Source organism: Pleurodeles waltl, chromosome 3_1, assembly GCF_031143425.1.
Source record: "Pleurodeles waltl isolate 20211129_DDA chromosome 3_1, aPleWal1.hap1.20221129, whole genome shotgun sequence".
Classification (NCBI taxonomy): Eukaryota; Metazoa; Chordata; class Amphibia; order Caudata; family Salamandridae; genus Pleurodeles; species Pleurodeles waltl.
The window spans coordinates 770,270,628-770,293,712 of NC_090440.1; the positions used below are offsets into that span (position 1 = coordinate 770,270,628).

Below are 23,085 nucleotides of genomic sequence, written 5' to 3' on the forward strand. Positions count from 1 at the left end.
AGCCAACTAGTGAGACATCAACTGAAGCTGGGCACCACGGTAGTATGCCTCAAAGGATAGGGCTCCTAGTCAGCCATCCCTCACAGGTAGTTGGAGTTTGCTGAGAGCAATGCAGCAAAGTTTGTCGTCCTAGTACAATTCTCCCAGCAACGAGTCTAGTTCATAGAAAAAGATTTGTGGGGGTATACAGGTATGTTGACAAAATAATATAGTAATTTGGGGAGGATTACCATTTTTGAGAGAGCTATTTTCCCTGTTAGTGCCAGGGGTAAAACATTCCAGAATTTGGTTTGAGATTTCATGTCTGTGAGTGCCCGCTGTCAGTTCCCTTTGAATAAATCTTTCTGGGAGTGATATAGGTGGATTCCTAAGAGCCAAACATTTCCCCATTCAAAGCCAGTTGGGTGCCGCCAAGCCTCAGTGCCCCTGGTGGTGCATCATGGTGAAGTGGTTTATACATTATTTTGTTCAGTTCACCATCAGGCCAGCTTCAGCCTCAAATGCCCATAGAGTGGCATCTATGACATCAGTGCCGGCATCCCAGAGGTAAAGTAGCACATTATCAGAATACAGTGACACTGCATGTGTTATTCCATCTAGTGGGATCCCTCAGTACTCCCCCTCCTTCTGAAGCCGAATGGCCAGAGGCTAACTGGTAATGGCACATAGAATAGGGGAAAAGGGGCATCCCTGGTGGGCTCCCTGGCCTATGGGGAAGAAGGCAGAGATAAGGTGGCTAATTCAAACTGTTGGACCTAACCCTTTCTACAGGACCATCCCCAAATGTTTTGCCTCCTACCTTTTAATTTTTCTGACCGGTTTTTGTTGGTTTTAGGACTCTGGGCACTTTACCACTGCTAACCAGTGATAAAGTACTTATGCTCTCTGTGTAAATTGTATTGTTGATTGGGTTATACATGATTGGCATATTTGATTTACTAGTAGGTCCCTAGTAAAGTGCACTACAGGTTCCCAGGGCCTGTAAATCAAATGCTACTAGTGGGCATGCAGCACTGATTGTGCCACCCACATGAGTAGCCCAGCAAACATGTCTCAGACCTGCTACTGCAGTGTCTGTGTGTGCAGTCTTGCACTGCCAATTTGACCTGGCAAATGTACCCACTTGCCATGCCCAAACTTTCCCTTTTTATACATGTAAGGCATGTAAGACTTCCTCAGCCAGCACCTGGACACTCTGCTGAGACTCCTGCCATGCCAAGTGGTGTCCTATTCAGTTCCTGGGCCCTGTGCAGGAAACATTTCAATGCACCACTTGCAACGTGGCTGAAAAGGGACACACCACCCACTTTGCGGCTAAAATCAACACTCCATCTGCATCACGGAGAGGAGATCGATGCATCGCGGCTGGAGACACAACGCAAACCTCACGCAACCACATTTCTCATGCATCATCACTGGGCGTCAAAGTCATTGTGAACGTGCGCAGACCTGAGGTGCCCCCGTCCGTAAATCGATGCATCGCTCTCTTGCGGGGGAGGAAAACGATGCATCGCCGACACAAACAGAGAAGAAACAACACACAGACTCACTTGTGAGTAAGGAATCATTGCTTTGTTGACTTTTCCAACGCACGCTCGGCTGTGCAGCTTTATTTTTTAAGCAAAGCAGGTACTTTGTGTAAAATCAACATTTCTATTGTTTTCTATGGAGTAAGTCTCTTTTTCTTTTGAAAATTCATATCTTGACTTGTGTATGTTGGATTTTTGTCATTTTGGTCTTGTTTGATTTAGAAACATAGGGCCATATGTACGAACATATTTTTCCCATAGACACAGAATGGGTAAAACCCTTTGCTACATCTGGCCCATATTCCCTATTTTTCTCGTCTGGTGTCCATTTTTTAGTGTTTTCACTGTATTATTGTGCGTGTTGGTACAAATATTTTACACATAGTCTTGAGATAAGCCTGACTGCTTGTGCCAAGCTACCAAGGGGTTGAGCAGGGGTTATCTTGAGTGTGTATCTCTATTGCCCTGGCTAGAGTGAGGGTCCCTGCTGGGACAGAGTGCAAACTGACTGCAAACCAGAGACCCCATTTCTAACAGACACCCTGAAGGAGGGATTCATGTATAACAATTTGGTGTATGCTAAGAGATGCCCACCAATGCCAAGTATGTGCAGCACTGTAAATAAATATTCCCATGACAACTGATCGAATGCCTTCTCCAAATCAAGGATCAGGTTCACAGCACACGAGTGAGACAATAACACCTAGTCCATTACATAAAAGATTTGCCTAAGATTAATGGAGGTGTTATGGTCAGGGACAAACCCATGCTGGTCTGAATGTATGATGTTGAGCAGAATATGGAGGTAATGATCTGACAGTATTTTACCTAGTATTTTATAATTGGCGCTGAGTATAGTGATAGGCTAGTTGGAAAAAGGCAGCCGGGGTCTATCTGGGGCTTGAGGAGGAAAGAAGAAGAAACTCCTGTAGGAAAGGCAGGAGTGTTCCAGTTTTGAGTGCCTCAATGTAGAAGGCTATGAAGAACAAGGGCACACTATGGGTATTCAGGGACCAGAGGTATAAATGTTTTAAAGAGACAATGGTCCCTAAAGTGTAAGGATGGGACAACCAACTGAACATAGAAATACAATGAGATCTATGTATAATATCCGAATGGACAATTCTATAAATGTATTAAATCATAAATAGGTGTATTGAAGTGAGGAACCAACCACAAGGAAAGTCATGAAACATTTTCCAGTCAAGGACTTCATATGTGACATTAAATGAGAAACAAATAGTAAAGTCACTATTAGCAAGTAGCCATAATCATATTCACAATTACACAGTTACATCATTTTGAGTCATGTACTGTAGTCAACGATGTTTTGATCCCCTTAATTATTAGGATCATCATCAGGACAAAGGGTTATTTGCCTGAGGTACATCACTCCTTGGGGAGCAAGATAAAGACTGATTTGCATATGGCTGTGTCCAAACTGGGATGGCATGGTGAGCAAAAGAAAGATTAATTTAACCCAGTTCTGTGACGGGGTGATGTTTGAAAAGTTTCAGCACTCCATCCATCATCCCTTTGTGTTGCTAAAATTGTCTTAAGTGGCCAGGGTATGCCCAGATGTGGGTCCTTTGTTCACTGTGGCACTTGATTGAAGCTACCCTGGCTGATGAGGAGTGATATCCTGAAACCAGCCCCAGAATGGTTAATTTTGGTCCAGGGAGGACCTGGCCATATGGCTGTGTCCAAACTGGGTGGCATGGTGAGCAAAAGAATGATGGATTAAACCCAGATCTGTGACTAGGGGTGAGTGTTTGAAAGGTTTAAGCACTCTGTCCATCACCCTTTTGCATTGCTAAAGTCCCCCTAAGTGGGCAGGGAATGCCCAGACTTGCGTCCCTTGCTCATTCAAGCTTGCCTGGCTGATGAGGGGTGATATCCCGAAACCGGTCCCAGGATGCTGGTTTCCAGTCCAGGAGGACCTGGCCTGGCAGTTCGGGCTGTACTGTTCCCACGGGGAGTAGGGTCAAGACTGATTTGCAAATGGCTGGGTCCATATGGTGAGCACAAGTACGTTGGATTTAAGCTAGATCTGTGACTGGAGGTGAGTGATTGAAAAGTTTCAGCACTCCGTCCATCATCCTTTTGCGTTACTAACGTCAACCTAAGTGGCCAGGGTATGCCCAGATGTGGGTCCCACTGTGCCACTGGATTCAAGCTAGACTGGCTGATGAGGTGTGATACCCTGAAATCAGTCCCAGGATGCCTATTTCTGGTCCAGGGGGGTCCTCGTCTGACAGGTCATGCTGGGCTGTTCCTATGGGTCCAAACTGGGGTGGCAAGGTGAGCAAAAGAATAATGAATTTAACCCTGGTCTGTGATTGTTTGAAAAGTTTCAGCACTCTGTCCATCATCCTTTTGTTTTGCTAAAGTCACCTTTAGTGGACAGGGTATGCCCAGACGAGGGTCTCTTGCTCATAGAGCCACTGGATTCGAGCTAGCCTGGCTGACCTAGATCTGTGACTGGGGGATGTGTTTGAAATGTTTCAGCACTATGTCCATCATCCTTTTGAGTTTCTAAAGTTGCCCTAAATTGGACGGGTATGGCCAGACGTGGGTCCCTTGTTCACTATGTCACTGGATTCAAGCCAGCCTGGCTGATGCGGGGTGATACCCTGAAACTGGTCCCAGGATGTTGTTTCCGGTCCAGGAAGGACCTGGCCTGGCACTTTGGACTAGACTGTTCCCATGGGGAGCAGGGTCAAGACTTATTTGCATATGGGTAGGTTCAAGCTAGGGTGGCATATTGAGCAAAAGAACAATGGATTTAACCCAGATCTGTGACTGGGGGTGAGTGCTTGAAAAGTTTCAGCACTCTGTCCATCATACTTTTGTGTTGCCAAAGTCACCGTAAGTGGCTAGGGTATGCCCAGACATGGGCTCCTTGCTCACTGTGCCCTTGGATTCAAACTAGCCTGGCTGGTCCCAGGATGTTTGTTTTCGGTCCAGGGGGAATGTGGCCTGGCAGTTTGGGCTGGATTGGTCCTATCGAGAGCAGGGTCAAGACTGATTTGCATACGGCTGTTTCCAAATTGGGGTGGCATGCTGAGCAAACAAACAATGGATTTAACCCAGATCTGTGACTGGGGGTGAGTGCTTGAAAAGTTTCAGCACTCCATACATCATCCTTTTGTGTTGCTAAAGTCAATCTAAGTGGCCAGGGTATGCCCAGATGTGGGTCCCTTGCTCACTGTGCCACTGGATTCAAGCTATACTGGATGATGAGGGGGTGATACCCTTAAACCGGTCCCAAGGGGCTTCCCACCGCCCAGAGGTGACCAGGGCTTTCCCAGATCCCCATCACAACAACGTTACTCTGTGACTGCTAGACTAGGGCAGCGAGGGGGCATCCTAAAGCAGCTTCTCAGCTGTCTGCAAGGTGACCCAAAGGGTCTAAGGCCCCATCGGAATGGTGGGAGGAGTCCATGGCTTCATTGTCCTCTCCTGCAAATTAACTGGCCTCTGAGTCTGGAGGGGACATGGACCGCTGAAGCACCGGGGCCACAGCAACGGCTGATTGTTGATCTCTTCTCAGCTCCTGCTGATATGGAGTTCTGGGAGTATTTGACAGCTGAGTGGCCGGGCAGCGTCAAGGCAGCCCTGCCTCAGCTTGCGGGCAGCCTTGCCTGCCACCTCTCCAACGAACAGTCTCCCACTCCTGTTGCTCAACCCAATCACATGCTCAAGAAGGGTCGGTGAAGAAGTACGTTTGGTTATCTTGGATGATCAATTTTGATGGATACTGCAGTGTGTATTGCAGATGGAGGTCCCGGAGCCATTGTTTGACCCCAAGAAATGAAGAGCACTGCCTCTGCACCATCATGGTGTAGTCCAAGATCTTGCTGTTCTCCAGTATAAGAGGGCCTGCCTGTCGAGCCGCCCCTAGAATAGCATCCCTGTCTTTGTAGTGGGGGAATCAGGCCACTAGAAGATGATGTGCAAAGTCAGGTGCCAGGTGATGGGTGGGGACCTGCTCTGCACGCTCAGGCGATAAGTCGGTGACAGGTCATGGACATATTCAGTCCTTCAGAAAGACAAGCATTGTGACAGGATCTTCTGACCCCTGTAGAAGGTCCACCACTTGAATGTTGTTTCGGTGCACTCACCCCTCTTCAGCTTCCGCTCAGTCTTTGAGTCTTTTAACCCTATCTTTGAGGTCTTGAGCATGCATTCCATGATCATTCAGTTGTGGAGCAATGTCTTTTATGGTGCGCTCTGTGTCTGAAGGCCAGCTTCCATTGGTCATCACAGTGGATGCCAAACTCCACACAGAGATCCTCCGCTTTCGTTTCCACGGAGGAACAAGACATCTTGATGGCCTGTAAGATGACATCCAGTTTGTCCCAGGAGGGACTGTTCCCTTCAGGTCTCACAGATCACATGTAAAATGGCATGCTCTGCTTTCCGCCACCACAGTTCCAAATTTGGCCCCACGGGATCCACAATGGGTGGCTGGAGGCCCACCAACTCCTTCCTCAGCACAGGCTCACCTCAGGTTTTACAGAGTCCTCTATGGCCCGTGGAGGGCCCGGCCAGCATGATGACAACCTGGGAAGTCCTCGCACCCGGGGCCCTTCTTCATTTTCTGGCCTGGGTCTTCTGGCCCACCGGTTCCCTCTCTGGTTGCAGGGGGGCTCACTTATGGATGGCAGGGAGAGGCCTCACTATGAGGCTCCGCTCAGGCTTTAGGCAGCTGGTTTTAGGCTTGTCACTGCAATGGGGACCAAGCAACCCCCAGCTTAGGGCCCACCTAAGGTATTTCTTCGACGGGTCCATCCGCTCCCTACTGAGGTCATGTCAAGATGTCCCCTGTGAGCTCAGTCCACAGCACTCTAGGCAATGTTTTGGCTTTAACAAGAGCCCTGGCTTGGTAGGAGCATTATCCACTGTCCTCCATGGGGGATGGCTCCAGATATGGAGGACAAACGTTAATTTTCCCGTTCTGCACTGAGGAGCTCTCCTAGCCTCGGGCCGCCATCTAGAGTGGCCAAGCCACACTCACCATGATATTAAAACATGTTGATATTTGTTCTCAGTGAAAAGAGTTATTTAAGACTTTAAGTTAGAATACATTTTTTGTTGTTGAAGAAAGGACATTTCTGAAATAATTTGGATTAGCATAAGGATAGGTTGGATGTTCCAATGGTAGTTGACCCTTCAAGCTATTTATGAATAGGATTATGGTTAACTGGTGAAAGTAAGATGGAACTTGTGAATAAACTGTTGTGTTGCTGTGATGTACACATATGTTTTGAGACGTAATTAACAGACACATTTAATAGTTATGGTGTTGGTATAGATTACGGATATCAGGTGATTATCAATTATCAAGGATTTCCACAGAGGAATTATTATAACACAATTACAAGGTGTTATCTCTTTTTTTCCCATGATTCATTGTTTGATCTTGGAAATTATTATTATGGATATGCAGTCCAATGTAAAATATTTTTAAAAGAACTATTATTTTCGTTTGAGTTATTTACAAACTTGTGTCAGACATTGGAACTGGTGTATTGCATAGATTTTATTGAAATAGGTTTGTGACTATATGATATAATATGGATTTAACAAGCATTTTTGTACTCTACACTGAACTTTTACTTTTTTAATTTTGATACACTTATGCTTAATTAATGTTTACAGCCCTGAAAAAGAGAGTTATCCTTCAAAACAAATGTTGGCTAGCTGTACAATAATTTTGAATAAAGATGAATTTTGCAAAAAATCACACAGCAATGGCCTATGTGGATTATTCTGTCATTACAAGATACTCAGTGAAACAGTAACTTCTAAAAGAAAGTGAGATAATCTTATACCTCTACGAGGCTGAATTTTACCTTTGATAAAGACCACTGGGGTTGGTCTTGGACAGGGAATGCACGGGCCCATTATACCCTACTTTTACAAATAAAACATGCTGCCACAACCTTCAGACTTCCCCATCTTCGTCGCCATAAGCAACAAAATGTATGACTAGACTGTCCAGATAAATCCTTTCTAGGGAAGACATTTTACCTTAACACTATGCCGCACTCTATTTCAATGCTCCCCTCTGAACGAATACCAGGCAACGATACTATACTTTTAAGTAGGCAAAATAACCAGGAATACAAGTCATTTTCCAGTGAGTGCACACAAAAGCACACAATTACATTAAAAAAAAATATTGCGAATAGCACCAGCCTTAGGAGTTAACACCACTGAAGTAACGGAACTCCTGTGACAAAGCTATTCATATACATCAATGCACAGGCATATGATTTACAGTGGGGGCTACAACGAGTATGTAATGATTTATTTAATGTTCAACGTCCATATAACATCTTTATAGAGCTCACTTCATCTTCCATCAATACGGAGCCAACCAATGACCACCGTCCACGTTGGTCTAATAAAGGAAAACCTGAGCAATCTTCTCAAAGTGTCTCATAGCCCACCTCATTATACAGCACTCTGGTAAATCTGATTTAGATTTAACTGCCCACATACGAACCCCTACATGCACACCATATACTTATCAAAATATGAATCTCATGTTCTCGCCTGCAACTTACAGTCAGTATTGTCGTTCTGTCCGATATCATATTAAATGTCCATAAACGAAAGAACCACAAGTGGTGTTCCTTCACTTTCAACACCTAGGAGTTGTCCGGGATCCCAAGGGGCAAAGCGAATTGAATACATTTTTGTTTTTGCAACTTTGTTCTTATCAATCCCAAATCCTTTGACAAATCAATATGTTGGATGCACTCTAATATGTGCAACATAAATGTTAAATATTCCAACATTTCTAGCTCTTATTTTAAGGTTGTGCACCACCTTACCTGTCTTCGAAGGGAACCGGTTGGTGCGTTATCCTCAAACTTCGCCAGCAGTTGTGTGGCCATGGACTTGACTTTATTTTGGCCAGTACCTTCTCTGCAATCTCCATACTCACTTCCAGAACTTGCACTCTGGCTAGAAAAGCCCATAGGCTGTAGAGCAAAAGCAGAGCAGTGTCAAGAATTTTTATAATTGCTTGAACAATATTTAGTCCAGAGGTGTAACCAATGAATGGGGGCTATGATTTGTGAAAATGCTTTAGTATTCATTCTTGCAAAGTAAATTTTGGCAGATGTTCAATATAGATATTATACATTGGAAACGCTTAATATTCTTTGTCTCCAATTATATTATAGGGAAAAGTTCAAAATCCAGTCTCTGATTAAACCCTGGAAAGGGCTGAATATAACTACAGGTATATATAATCTTTTGGAAATATGCATTCTCTGTGATTACCTACTGTAAAACGGTCTTACATTCTCTCTTTTTCTATTTTGGGGAAGGTTCAATGTGTATCCACCTTGTTTGCATGTTGCCAAAGGGGCAATTACTTATACTTTCTGATGGTACCTTGAGAACAGTTTCTTATGCATTCTCACTAATATTACATTGGGAAAGGTTCTGGAAGTACCTTGGAAAGTATTTAATTTACGTTCTCTTCAACTGTATCTTAAGAAAGGTTCAATAATACATTGATCTCTGAAAGAGTCTTAAGGAAGATTCAAAGTACATTCTCTCTGATTATTTCTTGTGAAATATTCCACAAGCATTCGCTCATGTAGCATCTGGGGAAAGGTTCAATAAACATTCTCTATGAATGTACCCTGGAAAAGGCTGAATATACCAGAGGAGCAACCTTTGACCCTGCTTACAGGTAGGTCACTCCCCGCTCCGCCCTCCGCGCCACCTCCCATCCCGCTCCCTTTTGCTTTTTTCCCCACCATTGGGTCCCCTGCGGCCCCTCACCCTCCTTTTCTCACCGTTTCCTTCTTTGCCCTTACCCGCCGCTGCGTCCCCTGCGGCCCCTCCCACCTACCCCTCCTTTTCTCACCGTTTTCCTCTTTGCCCTTTCCTGCCGCTGCGTCCCCTGCGGCCCCACCCCTCTAGCCCTCTCATTGGACATGCCCTCCTGCCTCCCAGCTGCCACTCCCACCCTCCCCTCCTCTTATGGCAGCTGCGGTGGGCCGCGCAGCGGGTGCGCCGCTGGCGTGCCAAAGGCGCACCAAAGGCAAGCCCGTCCGCGCCTGGACCGCGCCCAGTGCCAGAACCCCCCTCACCCTCCACTCTCAACCCAGGCCCGTCCCACATGCACCACATCTAGCCCCACACACACTCATCGCCCCTTCACCTGCTACACCTGCCACTTCTCCTGCTCGTCATCCCTCACACCACACACCAACCATAGCGACCCCACCTTCAACAAACACAACAACCCAACACAAAACTCACCCACCCTGCCCCCACCAACCAACCCCGCAGCACACCAGCCCACAACCAGAACACACCTCACAACAACACCCTCACGCACCACACCAACGCCACCCACCACAACCACCTGAACTGCCTGCTCCTCAACATCCGCTCCCTTCACAAACATGCCATAGAACTCTGGGACCTCATCACTTCACGCTCACCTGACATCGCCTTCCTCACGGAAACCTGAACCAACCCCTCCTCAGAACCAGACATAGCCATAGCCACCCCCAAGGAATACAAACTCCAACGCAAAGACCGCCTCAACAAACCAGGCGGGGGCATAGCCATCCTACACAGAGACACCATCAAAGTCACCACCAGCTCCCAAGACACTATCGGCAACACTGAACACATGCACTTCCTCATCCACATCAACAACTCCTACACCCTCAGAGGTACACTAATCTACAGACCACCCGGACCACACCCCGCCTTCTGGGACACCATCGCCGACAGCATCAGCCCGTACGCCCTCACCTCCACAGACTACATCATCCTTGTGATTAAAACTTTCACTTAGAAAACCCACAAGACCAAAACACTACCTCCCTCATAGACAACCTCAACAACCTCGGACTCAAACAACTGGTCACCGCACCCACCCACTCAGCAGGACACACGCTGGACGCAATCTTCACCTCAAGCCAACACATAGCCTACACCCACACCACCGAACTCCTCTGGACAGACCACCGCTGCGTCCACTTCTCCTTTACCAAACCCCCCACACACTACCATCAGCACACCACACCCTACCGCATGTGGAACAAGATCCCCACAGAACGACTAAACTCCCAACTGGCCCATAACCCCCCCCCCCAACACCAACGACCCCAACGCAGGAACACACAACCTCTACAAATGTATCACTACCTGCGCAGACACACTAGCACCCCTCAGAAAACACATCATCACCCGCAACATCAAGAACGCCCCATGGTTCACCCCTGAACTCCAAGACTCCAAGCGCAAATGCCGCCAAGCTGAGAAAATATGGAGACTAGAACCCTCCTCAACCAACTTCTCCACCCTCAAAACCAACATTCGCACCCATCACCAACTCATACGCACCGCCAAAAGAGATCTCTACAAGACACGCCTTGACAACAACTCCCAAAATAGCAAAGAACTCTTCACCATCATCACTGAACTTGCCAAACCCAAAGCCAGCAACATAGACCCCACACACACACACAGCCCTTATGTGACGCCCTTTCCAGCCACTTCCTCCACAAAATCCTGGACATCCACAACAGCTTCATATCACACACACCCACCACACATACCCCTCTCTCACCCAACTCAACCCCCACTCAAGACCCCCCCCACCACACTATCCACATGGACCAGTACCACACACGAAGAAACCGAAAAAACCATGAACTCCATCCACTCCGGTTCCCCCTCCAACCCCTGTTCACACCGCATCTACAACAAAGCTAGCTCTACCATCGCCCCCATGCTCTACAACATAATCAACTCCTCTTTCGACTCCGCCACCTACCCAGACCCCTGGAAGCACGCGGAAATTACCGCTCTCCTAAGAAAAAAACCAAGCTGACCCGGAGATCCTCTCCAGCTACCGCCCCATCTCCCTCCTCCCTTTCCCCGCCAAGGTTGCAGAGAAATTAGTCAATACTCGCCTATCCCACTTCCTCGAAGCAACCAACACCCTTGACCCCTCACAATCTGGGTTTCGCAAGAACCTCAGCACAGAAACTGCCCTCATCGCATGCACTGACATCAGGACCAAAGTCGACAAAGGCGAGACCGTCGCACTCATCCTCCTAGACCTCTCTGCAGCTTTTGACACCGTCTGCCACCACACACTCCGCACACGCCTCCCCAACATAGGAATCTGCCACAAAGCCTTAGACTGGCTCACCTCCTTCCTCACCGACCGAACCCAGAGAGTCCGCCTTCCGCCCTTCCACTCCAACACTATCAAGATCACCTGCGGAGTCCCCCAAGGGTCCTCCCTCAGCCCCACACTCTTCAACATCTACATGACCCCCCTAGCCAACATTCTCTGAGCACACGGAATCACCATCCTCTCATATGCAGATGACACCGAACTCATCCTCTCCCTCACCCGCAAGCCCACCACCGCCAAAACCAACCTACACGCCGCTCTCCTAGACACCGCCAACTGGATGACCACTAACCACCTCAAGCTCAACTCAAACAAAACCGAATTCATCATCTTCGGCCCCAACAAAACCACATGGGACGACTCCTGGTGGCCCACCACCCTAGGCCCCGCACCCACCCCCGCAATCCACGCACGCAACCTCAGCATCATCCTCGATCCCCTCCCTCTCCATGACACAGCAAATCAATGCTCTAACCTCCTCCTGCTTCCACACAATCTGCACCCTAAAAAAATCCTTCAAATGGATCCCCCCAGAAACCAGAAAGACAGTCACCCACACACTCATCAGCAGCAGACTGGACTACGGCAACGCCCTCTACGCCGGCACCACACTCAAACTCAAATGCAAACTCCAAAGAATCCAGAACACAGCCGCGCGCCTCGTCCTTGGCCTCCCCCGCCACGAACAAATCTCACCACACCTCAAATCCCTACACTGGCTCCCCATAGACAAGAGAATCACATTCAAGATCCTCATCCACGCACACAAATCCCTCCACAACACCGGCCCAACCTACCTCAATGAAAGAGTAAACTTCCACACTCCCACACGCAACCTCCGATCAGCTGACCTCGCCCTAGCCACAGTCCACCCGCATCCAGCACACACCACAGGAGACAGGTCTTTCTCCTACCTCGCCCCCAAAACCTGGAACTCCCTCTCCACCGACCTTCGCAAAACCAAAGACCTACTGGTCTTCAGAAAGAACCTCAAGACTTGGCTGTTCGACCAGTGACCCTCCCTGCCCCCCCCCAGTGCCTTAAGACCCTCACGGGTGAGTAGCGTGCTCTACAAATTTCTTTGATTGATTGATTGAGATATGAATTTTTAAAGTTTGAATTAAATTGTAGCATATAAAAGAAAATGCACATGTCCTACATTTTAAATACCAGGCTCCCTGACCTAAGGGCATCTAGGCCCTATCTTATTCTTGACTTATAAGGATTAAAGAGGAACGTTTAGGCCAAAAGGTCTATTTTGCCAGATCCTATTGGTAGTTTTAAAGTTGCTACCCAGGCTGCAAGGGCAGGACTGGAGACATGCTTTGCACAGTCACTTTAGGGATGGGACAATATGTGCTGAAGTCCACCAGTGACATTTAATCTACAGGCCCTGGGTACACTTTTGTACCATACACTGGGTGCTTATAGGTAAGTTAAATATGCCAATCAAGAAGGCAGCCACTTTTAATATGTTCTAGGGTTCAGAGCACATGCATTGAGGCCTGGATAGCAGTGTCCTAGTGCTGAGTCAAAAACAGCAGCATCAGTATAGAAACAAACATTTGCAATGCAATAGGCCTTGCATCTGTAAATGGTAATGTCTTTCACCCATGTGTTTTTATTTAGAGTGTTGTTGATCTATGTGGTGTGGAGTGGAATTATGTGGGTTGGATTGGAATGGTTAGTTGTGGAATTGTGTGGGGTGGTATTGTGTGGTGTGTAGTGTATTTGTGTAGTGTATGTGGGATGGTGAATAAATACGTGTGGCAGCGGCGGATGGGTGAGATGTAAAGCCGATGGTGAGCCCCCGCCCCCCTCCACATCTGCCGACAATCACTTGTGCGACTTGCAGTGGCCACTCACACACAGCATTTCTCACGGGGTTTGAGACAACCCGTTCCACTGGGAACCAAAAGCAGGCCTGGCTAATTTTGTCAGACCAGCGCTCTCATACTGGGCACATCTAGTGAGCATGACCATTACAAGGATGTTGTAGAGCAGTTCTCTACCCAATACATTTTCTGAGACAAAAATGTAAATCAGGTGCATTATACAGCACAGTTTTCATTATAGAGCCGAATCATTGATTGTATGTATGAGTTTTAAAAGAACAGGGGTGAATGGGGAGATGTAAATATAATGGAGCTGTGGAGTGCTTTGAAGCTGGGGAATAAGGTTTTAGCCTCATGGGAGGCTCAAAATCCTGTGATTGGTGCGGGGAAGGAGGAAGGGAGCAGGCAGAACAGAGCAATGAAGAGGATACGGTGTAATGGCTAGAGCCGGTCGACTTTGAAGCTTGGGAACTGTGCTCAGGCCTGTACAACCATCTATACATGAGGATAGTCAGCACAATTAAAACAGAAATTGGGTGCCTGGAAAGTATGTAAATTATACCAAATGGCGAGCAGGAAACGTGCATAAGATTTAGGACAGGAGCGCCCCGTGGCATTTACATACTTGTCAGGTGACGTTCAGTTGGAGTGCCCAATGTCCAACCCTCATTTCACCATCTTAGTATTTAAAAATAAACAGCCAGCTTGCCAAAGCAACTCCACCTGTCCAATGCATCTGACTGTAAATCTCACAAGAACAGCGTTTCGGGATCTATGGCCACTCATCTGCACTGACAGTTCGACCCCTTGCTTACTCACCTGGGTACTCACTATTGTGGTTCTGGGGAGGGCCTCATCCTGGAAGCAGAACTCAGAGATTTTCTTTTCCAGGATGTTTTGAGAAGGGTGCCAGAGAGTGTAAAGACTGGGAGGGAGCCTAAGCAGGGAGATGGGGAAATCGCGGAGGCCGGTGTCTGCGTGGATTAGGTGGGAGTGTGGGAGGGGCTTTCCCTATACCAGGTGGGGCTTGGGCGGGGTAATGTCTAAGATGGGAAGTCGTGGTCACGTCTGAAAAGGGGTCAACGAGTCGGGTGGGGGGGTTTCACAGGGGGTGGGACTCAGTGCTGTTGTCCTGGGTTCAGCAGGTTGCTGCAGGCAAAGCACTCAGCAGCACCACATGTGTCACTCCATCGCGGCAGACGGAGGAGGTGTAAAGCCGATGGTAAGCCCCCTTCCCACTACAGATCTGCTGCTGATCACTCGCACGACTTTTAAAGGCCACTCATGCACAGCATTTCTCATGGGGTCTGAGACAACCCATACGACTGGCTGGACTGGGAACTAAAAGCAGGCTGGATAATTTGGGCGACCAACGCTCTCATAATGCGTGCGTCGAGTGAGTCTGACAACCACAATACATTTTTTTAGACAAAAGATGTAAATAAGGTGCATTATACAGCGCACTTTTCAGAGCCGTGGTTAATCATTGAATGTATGTATGGGTTTTAAAAAAACAAGGGCAAACAGGGAGATGTAAATATCATGGTGATGGGGAGAGTGTTGAAGTTGGGAATAGCGTTCCTTTCTGACAGGAGGCTCAACATCCTGTGATTGGTTTAGGGAAGCAGGGAGGAAGCAGACAGAACAGGGCAATGAAGAGGACACGGAGTAATGGCTAGAGCGACCGACTTTGAAGCTCAGGAACCGCTTCCAAGCCTGCGCTCTGATACCTAAAGAAAAAAAAGTAGTCCTTGAAAGGAACAGATAAACACCTAAAGTGTAAGAATATAGTACTTGACCAGTGCTCTTAAGCTAATAACGAAAGTGTCGTATAGACTGCGCAAACCAGTTCGAAGATATCAAAGAAGAGCAGCACTGGAGTCAACCTATTGTAAGAAGCAGGGGGGATCAAAGTCCTTTTACTGAATACAGCAGGTCTTGCAGACAGCAAATGCACACTAGCTAGGCTCCAACTAAAAAATAGGGGTAACAAAAGAGGCATTTTCCTACACCCCCAATATGCATTTAAGCTTTAAAGTCAACATTTCAATACCACCAAGTCAGTAATGGTGCATTTCGAAACTTCCCAGAGGTCTGAAAAGTTGTGCAAACTGAATCAGCTGTTGTGCTCTTGCTAGATGAGAACAAACACAGCTCTGACAGTGGTCACAGGATGACCCACAGACCTGAGCATCAAGGCAATAGGCAGGGATATGTTATATGTTCTAATGGGGCTTCATTGTTCTTGTTTATGAGCTTAGGGATTATCTTGCATAACTTTACTTTCTCTACCTCCTTGTTGTTCACGTTCTCTTAAGGTACGAATCTAAGCTGTTCGACAGTTCTACGAGAAAAGCTCCACACTCCTTGTAGAGCCCTCGAATTCATCATCTGGTAACAAAGTAATGCTTCCATCCCCCACCGCAGAGCTTGAATATAAAGACCATAGATAAAGCTTTCTGATGGCATGAGTTCCTGGGCAGTGAAATAGGATGTTTAATGTCTTCTTTAAGACATGGGGCATTCACATCAGTTTTCCTGCATTCCACTCCATCCTTTCTCTCGTAGAGAGGTGGGGACCTGCTTGCTGGTGGCACTCTCGCAGTATCCCAAATGCCCACTCTTGTACTTTCTCATTTACATGCATGAGTGTAACTGCCTCCTACAGACAGCAGAGGGGAAATGGTATACGAGAATTATTCTGTGGAACCCAGGGGTCCGGAAGCTGGAGCTCAACAATCTGTCATGGTGCCACACGGACTTCAAACGGGCACTGGATCATCCTGAATAAACGACTTTGGAGAATAAACAGACAGAATGTTATTGTTGGCAATACAAACTCGGCCACCTCCGAGGGGAGCGAAAACTCAAACATGATTCAGCACTGAAAGGCCAGATGTACACCGACACCCCTGTAGCAGGCACCGGAAGAGCAGCCTGGGAAGGGAAAGCACTGGCGATGGAATTAAATGTTCTAAAACTGCTTTCGGTGGAGTTGAAATCAATTTAAGATAGAAAACAGCATTTCTCCTGGTGGGAACTGTAACACTAAATTAATTATCGGTTATATTATGTTTGGCATATTTAGATCTTAAAGTCTGTCAACTAACAAATTACAGATTGAGGAAAAGGCCAAGATTAAATCCCAATAAAAACGTTGGAGAATAATATGTAGCACCATCATTTTAACATTCATGTCTAATAAACTATATATACAATGTCAAGACACGCTATAACATAAGTGAAGGACATAAATTGTGGTAAATGTGGTTTATCTCCTATAAGTACTGTTTGATCCCAAAAGTATTTGGAGAGATAAGCAGACCAAAGAAAAACAATCGACGGGTTCTGCATTTAAAATGCAGACTAAATGCGACTAAACTCATTTTAGCATTTAAGAAAAGAGTGGCACATAAAGCGAAAATTAAAACAAAGAATGCCTGAAAAAAATATACAATGGCTTTCCACCCCAAAAATGATCAGACAGTCCCAAAGCCTTCTTAGCACCGCCAGACAACGCAACAACTGGAGCATTCAGTCACCGTGTCATATCGAGGACTCTTTTAAGTACGTTTTTGACGCCTTCCTGGAAATCTGAACGCAGTCCTCACATTTTGCAGGGTGCACTGATCAGCATGCACTGATGTCCTCAAAGACACCATCTCTACAGCCAGAAGGATAAACATTAAATGTGCTTTTGGTATAATTGCCGAAATGTGAGGACTCATCACCCCAAAAGAGGACACTGACAGAAAAACACTGGACTATCCAGGAAACACTTAGGGACAATTCAGAAAGTGGAGAATCAGATTGATAGGTTACGTTTTCGGTCCCTAAGAATGAAAACATGTGTAACAGGTCTTGACATTCCTCCACTCTTTCCCAGTGAAGTTAAGAATTACATTCCCACTAAATTCTATGCACTGTAACCAAGGTCTCCTAGTGCAAAGGCTCAGGATATTTACAAAACATTGCGACTTAGTACACTGCACCAATCACTGTTCCATCAGTGTGTACAGAAAATACAATACTGATATCTGACTCGCGCACACTACAGCCCACACTCTTCAATCAGGGACTGAAGAATATTGGAAGGTAGATCTTTCTGGGCATCAGTGAGACTCTCGATACCCTTTATCTGGCGTCCACTAACCCTGCTGTACAACCAGCACCCTAAAAGACTGCAAGACAACATTGTGGTGCTTCACAAAATCGTATCACATAAATAAAACCCTTGTTGTGTGCTTCTGGCCATATCATCTTCTTGACCATCTCCCCGCCCCACCTTGGTGGGGGCTTCATTTTACTCTTTAGGCTAAGAGGGCTGAGATGGGCTGTAAATTCAGCATGCTTGAGCATGCCCTAATGGTAACTCACAAGCCCTGTGTTGATTGAGCATTGCTTCTCCTCTGGCCTGAAGGGAGCTGTGATGTGGTTAATTTTGCATTATACCAACATCTTAAGGATTCACCCTTCTTTTAGTGAACTGAATGATAGATGTATACATCTGTGATTTAGGAGCTTTAAGTGAACAACAAAATATACATTCCCCTCTTCCTGTTTAGCTCCCATAGTTGTAGGCACAGGTGGAAGAATGATCCTGCTCTTGGGGGCCGGTTTTCAATTTCAAACTGGTCCATCAAGGCTGAAACAAATATAGCAGACGCCTCTTTCCAGAAGGCCTGGGACACAACCTTCAGGGCATGTGAGCACCAGGGTTTCTGGGAATTCTTGTGCTTCTAGAAGCCCCTTGGAGCTATGCAGAGGACGGCATTGTTGACTCCCACACACAAATCATCAAGCACCAGCCTACAAATGAAATGGTCAGATTATGTGGCCATGGAGAAATTTACATCCTGGCGCAGTGTAGTGTTAGAGTAAATGCGAGGTTTAATAGCAATGGTATGCTATGTCTATTTTTATAGTGACTTCTATAATTAGTATGCACTGAAGTGCTATCTTACTTGGGCAACTTTTTACATGGTTCTATGAATTTGAGTTGAAAGGTTCAAATCATTTTCCTCTCAGGAACATGAAGTCCCCACACTGGCCATCACAGATGGGGAGTAGACAACAGCTGAGATGTAGAGCATGCCGAAATGATAAGATGGCCATCACATCTGGCACTATGGAGAATGTTTTCTTCCAAAAGCCATCTTGATTTTTTTAACACCATGTTCTTTGATATAGTACCTCTTGGAGGGTATTACGACAAACCGACAATGCATATGCTGGCGGGGTTCACTGGGTGCAGTTAAACAATGGTGTACGAAAAATGCTGTTTACATAAATGGAAGTACTACTGTGCTTTTTGTGAGTTGTTTTCCCAAGAAACTTGATCCTTTCGAATGGACTCCTAATGGCCAACGCTAAAAGGTTTGTTTAATATCCTTTTTGCAGTCGTCTGAAGAAAGACACTGTGTCCTACTGAAATATATCATATGCTTTACGAATGTTTAGATCCAAACTATGTAGTTGTAAGGTTTCTGAATAGGGCAACTAAGGGCTCATAACTTCACAGAAAATAGCATCTCTACATGTCACTCCCTTGAAATAGCTGGGATCTTAAAACGTTCATAAAACAGTCCTACAACAAGAGGAATACTACTTCAAAAAAATAACATGTTCCACAGAGCTGGCATTGTACAAGGTAAATAGTGTAAAGAGTAGGCCAGCAAGACAGAAAAACAGAGAACATGATACAGTTGCATTGTTTTTTTTCCTTTTTTAACATTTAAATGATCTAATTGAATTCCATTAGTAGTTCATTAGAATGCTTAGGAATTCAAGGCACGACCTTCAACTGTTTAAAAGTTAGAGCATATATTTCAGATCTAGTAATATGTAATTTAAGGCCTCAAATTACCTGTAGTTATGTAAGGGAAACTGGTTTGAAAATCATGCCTAATAACACAAAAACCTTTCAACACACCTCTATCTAAATGGTGAAATCAGTGGTACCGAATATTTCAACATAACCATGAACTTAAATGTTGAATTGTTCTTAAATGTGCATTCTATAGCACAATCGATTAACCTCAAACAAAATATTTAATGATATAATGATATCAAATGATATAATTCGCCTGACCAGTTCCAAACTCTTCTGGGTCAATCTGTTGGAAACGATGTAAAAGATCCCACCTCATCTTTATTATTTAATGGATTTATTTTCATTTCTCAGAAAAAACTAATCCAAAACCCATGCAACAGTCATAATGCCTGGGCGATAAACTGATCAAGACGGTAATTAATAATTGCTTTCTTGGTTCTTGCAATATCTATTTAAACTTATTGATCAATTCAACTGGCGGCAGATATAAATATATGCAAAAGAAATGCATCATTCTTAACTAAGTCTTCATTCAGCAAATTTCTGTTTCTGTAAATGGGCATCTCATATAAACATGTTGTTTAAATGCAAAAGTTGACATTTGTTGGAGGCCCTGTTACTGGTATTTGAAAACTGAACCTTCACAATCCTGTTGTGGTATTGTGTTTAAACAGCAGAATCTAAGAGTCACAGAGAGCAGGTTTTTATGTGATAAGTGTGCTGTTTACATTGCATGGTCCATGAACTGATCTAAGTGGGTTTATTTGTCTTAATGATGTATAAATTCGTTTTATTTATTGTTGCACAGTGCCTTTCGGTCACTTCAGAACACTGATCTTATGCTAACAACTTCAAATTGTGAAGCAGTAATTAATAGGCTACCGCCCTATTGGGAAACGGGGAGGGCGTACAAATACAACATCCTTCATTCGCATAGTTCACCCCTTTTTCAATGGATGTCAGTTGTCAGCGAGTTTTGGGTTTTAAAACTGGTAATCTGAGGATATTGGAAGCAAGCCTTCCAATAACCATCTTCAGGTTATTGGTATCAGGTCACATCAGCATTTCACTGTAGACAAACATATGTGTATCTGCACTCTCCCATTCTAACATCTCGCTGCACTCTCCCGTACTAACGTACTGCAGCACTCTCTCATACTTATTTATATCAGCACTCTCGCAAATTGAAAACACCATGCACAAACTTCAGTATCTGGTTCAGGGACAATGGCAGGTTTTCCTGATAACATGATATCCTCTGGGGCACAGGCGGACACACTGCCTGCTCTGAAAGGGAACTGTGTGAAGAAGTAACTGCTCAGCACAGGAGGGGTATTATTTTCCCTTGCTCCACCTCTCAGGAAGATGCTCTGCAATTACAAACAAGGCCACCATCTTTCTAGGAAAAAACGGGATCATAAATTGGCCTGAACTGCTTTTTAGTGTGACCTACACATTATTATATCAAAATGCGCAACTCTATCAGGAAACTTTAGTGACCAAATAAAATGCCCTTTTCATCACAGCTGTGGGTAGTTTTCCCGCATGTTAACATGTTAAAAAAAAAAAAGATTTGGAGGGAGGAGCCTGGGATGTTCATAATGCAGTCTAATAATGTAAAAATGAAGCGGTCACTGGGTAGGACCTAGGGTTAAAATAACAGATTTGTACCAACCTCCTCATCCCCATAAGGGCCTTTCCTCCTTCTCTTGTTTGGCTCATTCTCTTCAGCTTTCCTTTCAACCTAGGGTACAACAGCACAGGATATCCGTCAGTAGTGCTTAGATATGCCTACACAATCAGGACACAAACAAATTCCACCACAGCAGATTAAATCAAATGGCCCACTCAGGCATTAATGTATTGATACATGAGAAAAAGTATATTTAGAAAGCTGTGTAAATTGTACCTAAAGGGGCTAAAAATATATATTTAAAAAAACATTAAAATACTCTGAGAAAATTGACTGTAATAATCTGAAAGGTGATTTTTGGTGCCCGTCAACATCCTTGGTAAGCATGATCTCAAAGAACAAAGTTGGCTAAATATAAAAACAAGCACGTCCAAGGTCATCTTTAAAGAAACACTCCTCTTCTTGTTTTTGTGCTTTAAATTCCAAAGAAAAGAACAATAATAATATTCAGTTTACCAAATAGTGTGAGTACCTATCCCCCCCCCTACTTTTTAGCGAAAAAGTAAATAAAGCAAGGTACTTACTTTCGGGACACGCTTTCTAGGTAATGTTAAGTTTATATGGTTGTTATAAATTCCATTTGATGTTTTTAACGGATAATCTGCACCATTTTCTCCAGTTCTTCTGCAAGCATTGTCTGTTTGAATAAGAAACAACAATGTTAATCTTCTCTACACGAACTACACCCATCATTCACAAACATATTACAGCAAAGAAAACATGAGAATACGACATGTACAACAAACATATGTCTAGCATCACATATTACTGAAACAAGTCGGTTCGCCTGAATAGTAACTACAGAGTTGCATGGACATACGCTATGGGATAATGTGAATTAGATGATAGATTAATTAATTGGTGTTTAACCTAGACCAGAGACACTATTACCTGTCTAACCAGCCTCATGTTTTCTAAAACAATTCATATTAAAAATACATGCATATATACATTCATACAGGGGCTTTCAGTCAGTTTTCTTCATCAATTAATTGGTCTGTTAAACTGTTAGTCACATTTTGCTACCACACACAACAGCAAGCAGTGGGGGCAATGGATCAGCTTAGTTCTTCCATTGGCTCTCTTGCATTGTAAGTGGCAGCATTTTCCTGAATACAATTTCACAGTGACTAACAACACTCCAAGGCAAGGCTTTGGCTGTGCCAACCCTTGTTTCTCTATGAACCCTATCGGACTGTCAGTACTCTGCCGGAAACCCCACATCCTATTAGGCTACACAGCAAAAGGCTGCTCATCCCCTTCTCACCAAGTACTTAAAAAAAATTATCTTGCTTTCAGTAGCACCACAAAGACGAATTATTTCCCTCACTTCCTAGACTCCTCCCAATCCAGCAACTCAACTCCTCCCAGTTCACTGACTCAGGGTCTCACTGCCTGGTGCCCACCCTCTTCTGTACAACCTGCAGTCTGTGCTTCCATGCCTTGGCAACATTCCCCTCAGCCGCCACATTCCACATGCCAGGGCAAAATTGATAGCGGACACCCACCTAGGGGGGTGTTCCTCTGCGGACTGAAAGCAATCCTAATGCACAATAATAACGCACAGTAGCTTGCACAGCCAAATAGATTTAGGAAAAACATGTAAAATATTGATGCATAAAAGACAAGCTTATAACTGCCATGTTGTTGCAGCACCACCATAAAATGGCAGGGAAATTGGGGATTATAAGTGATGCACAAACATATTCCAAATCCATCCCTTAAAAGACAGGGCTGTTGCAAACCAGAGCAGAAATGTTAACCGAAGGAGACCAGAAAGGAAAATACCTGGAGAGCAGCCAGAGCCACTAAAATGATGTAATTACTTGACAGAGGCGGGCTAAGGTGCCATAAGATGTACTGGGAGAGCAAGATGCGGCAACGTAAATAGGCAACAACAAAAAACACAAGAGGATAAAAAAAACAAAGAACCGGTCAGATGCAAAAAGGAGCCCGGACTGGAGCCAAGGCAACGGTGAATTGCAGTAATGAGAAAGTACTGC

General features: G+C 45.1%; 1 protein-coding gene across 12 annotated transcripts in view; it reads right to left on the bottom strand.

Annotated features, from left to right (window-relative positions):
* The window catches only part of MICAL2 (microtubule associated monooxygenase, calponin and LIM domain containing 2), a 776,672-nt gene that overhangs the window by 463,133 nt on the left and 290,454 nt on the right, over positions 1 to 23,085 (bottom strand). For all 12 annotated transcript variants that reach the window (XR_011201428.1, XR_011201429.1, XM_069223592.1 and 9 more), the window contains exons 14-16: positions 21,607 to 21,719; positions 21,065 to 21,133; positions 8,375 to 8,524 (exon numbers count right to left, since the gene is read on the bottom strand). Coding sequence is in view for 10 of the 12 variants with exons in the window: in XM_069223592.1 (XP_069079693.1) it covers positions 8,375 to 8,524; positions 21,065 to 21,133; positions 21,607 to 21,719 (332 nt within the window). In the remaining 2 variants the exon portion in view is untranslated. The remainder of the gene's footprint in view (positions 1 to 8,374; positions 8,525 to 21,064; positions 21,134 to 21,606; positions 21,720 to 23,085) is intronic.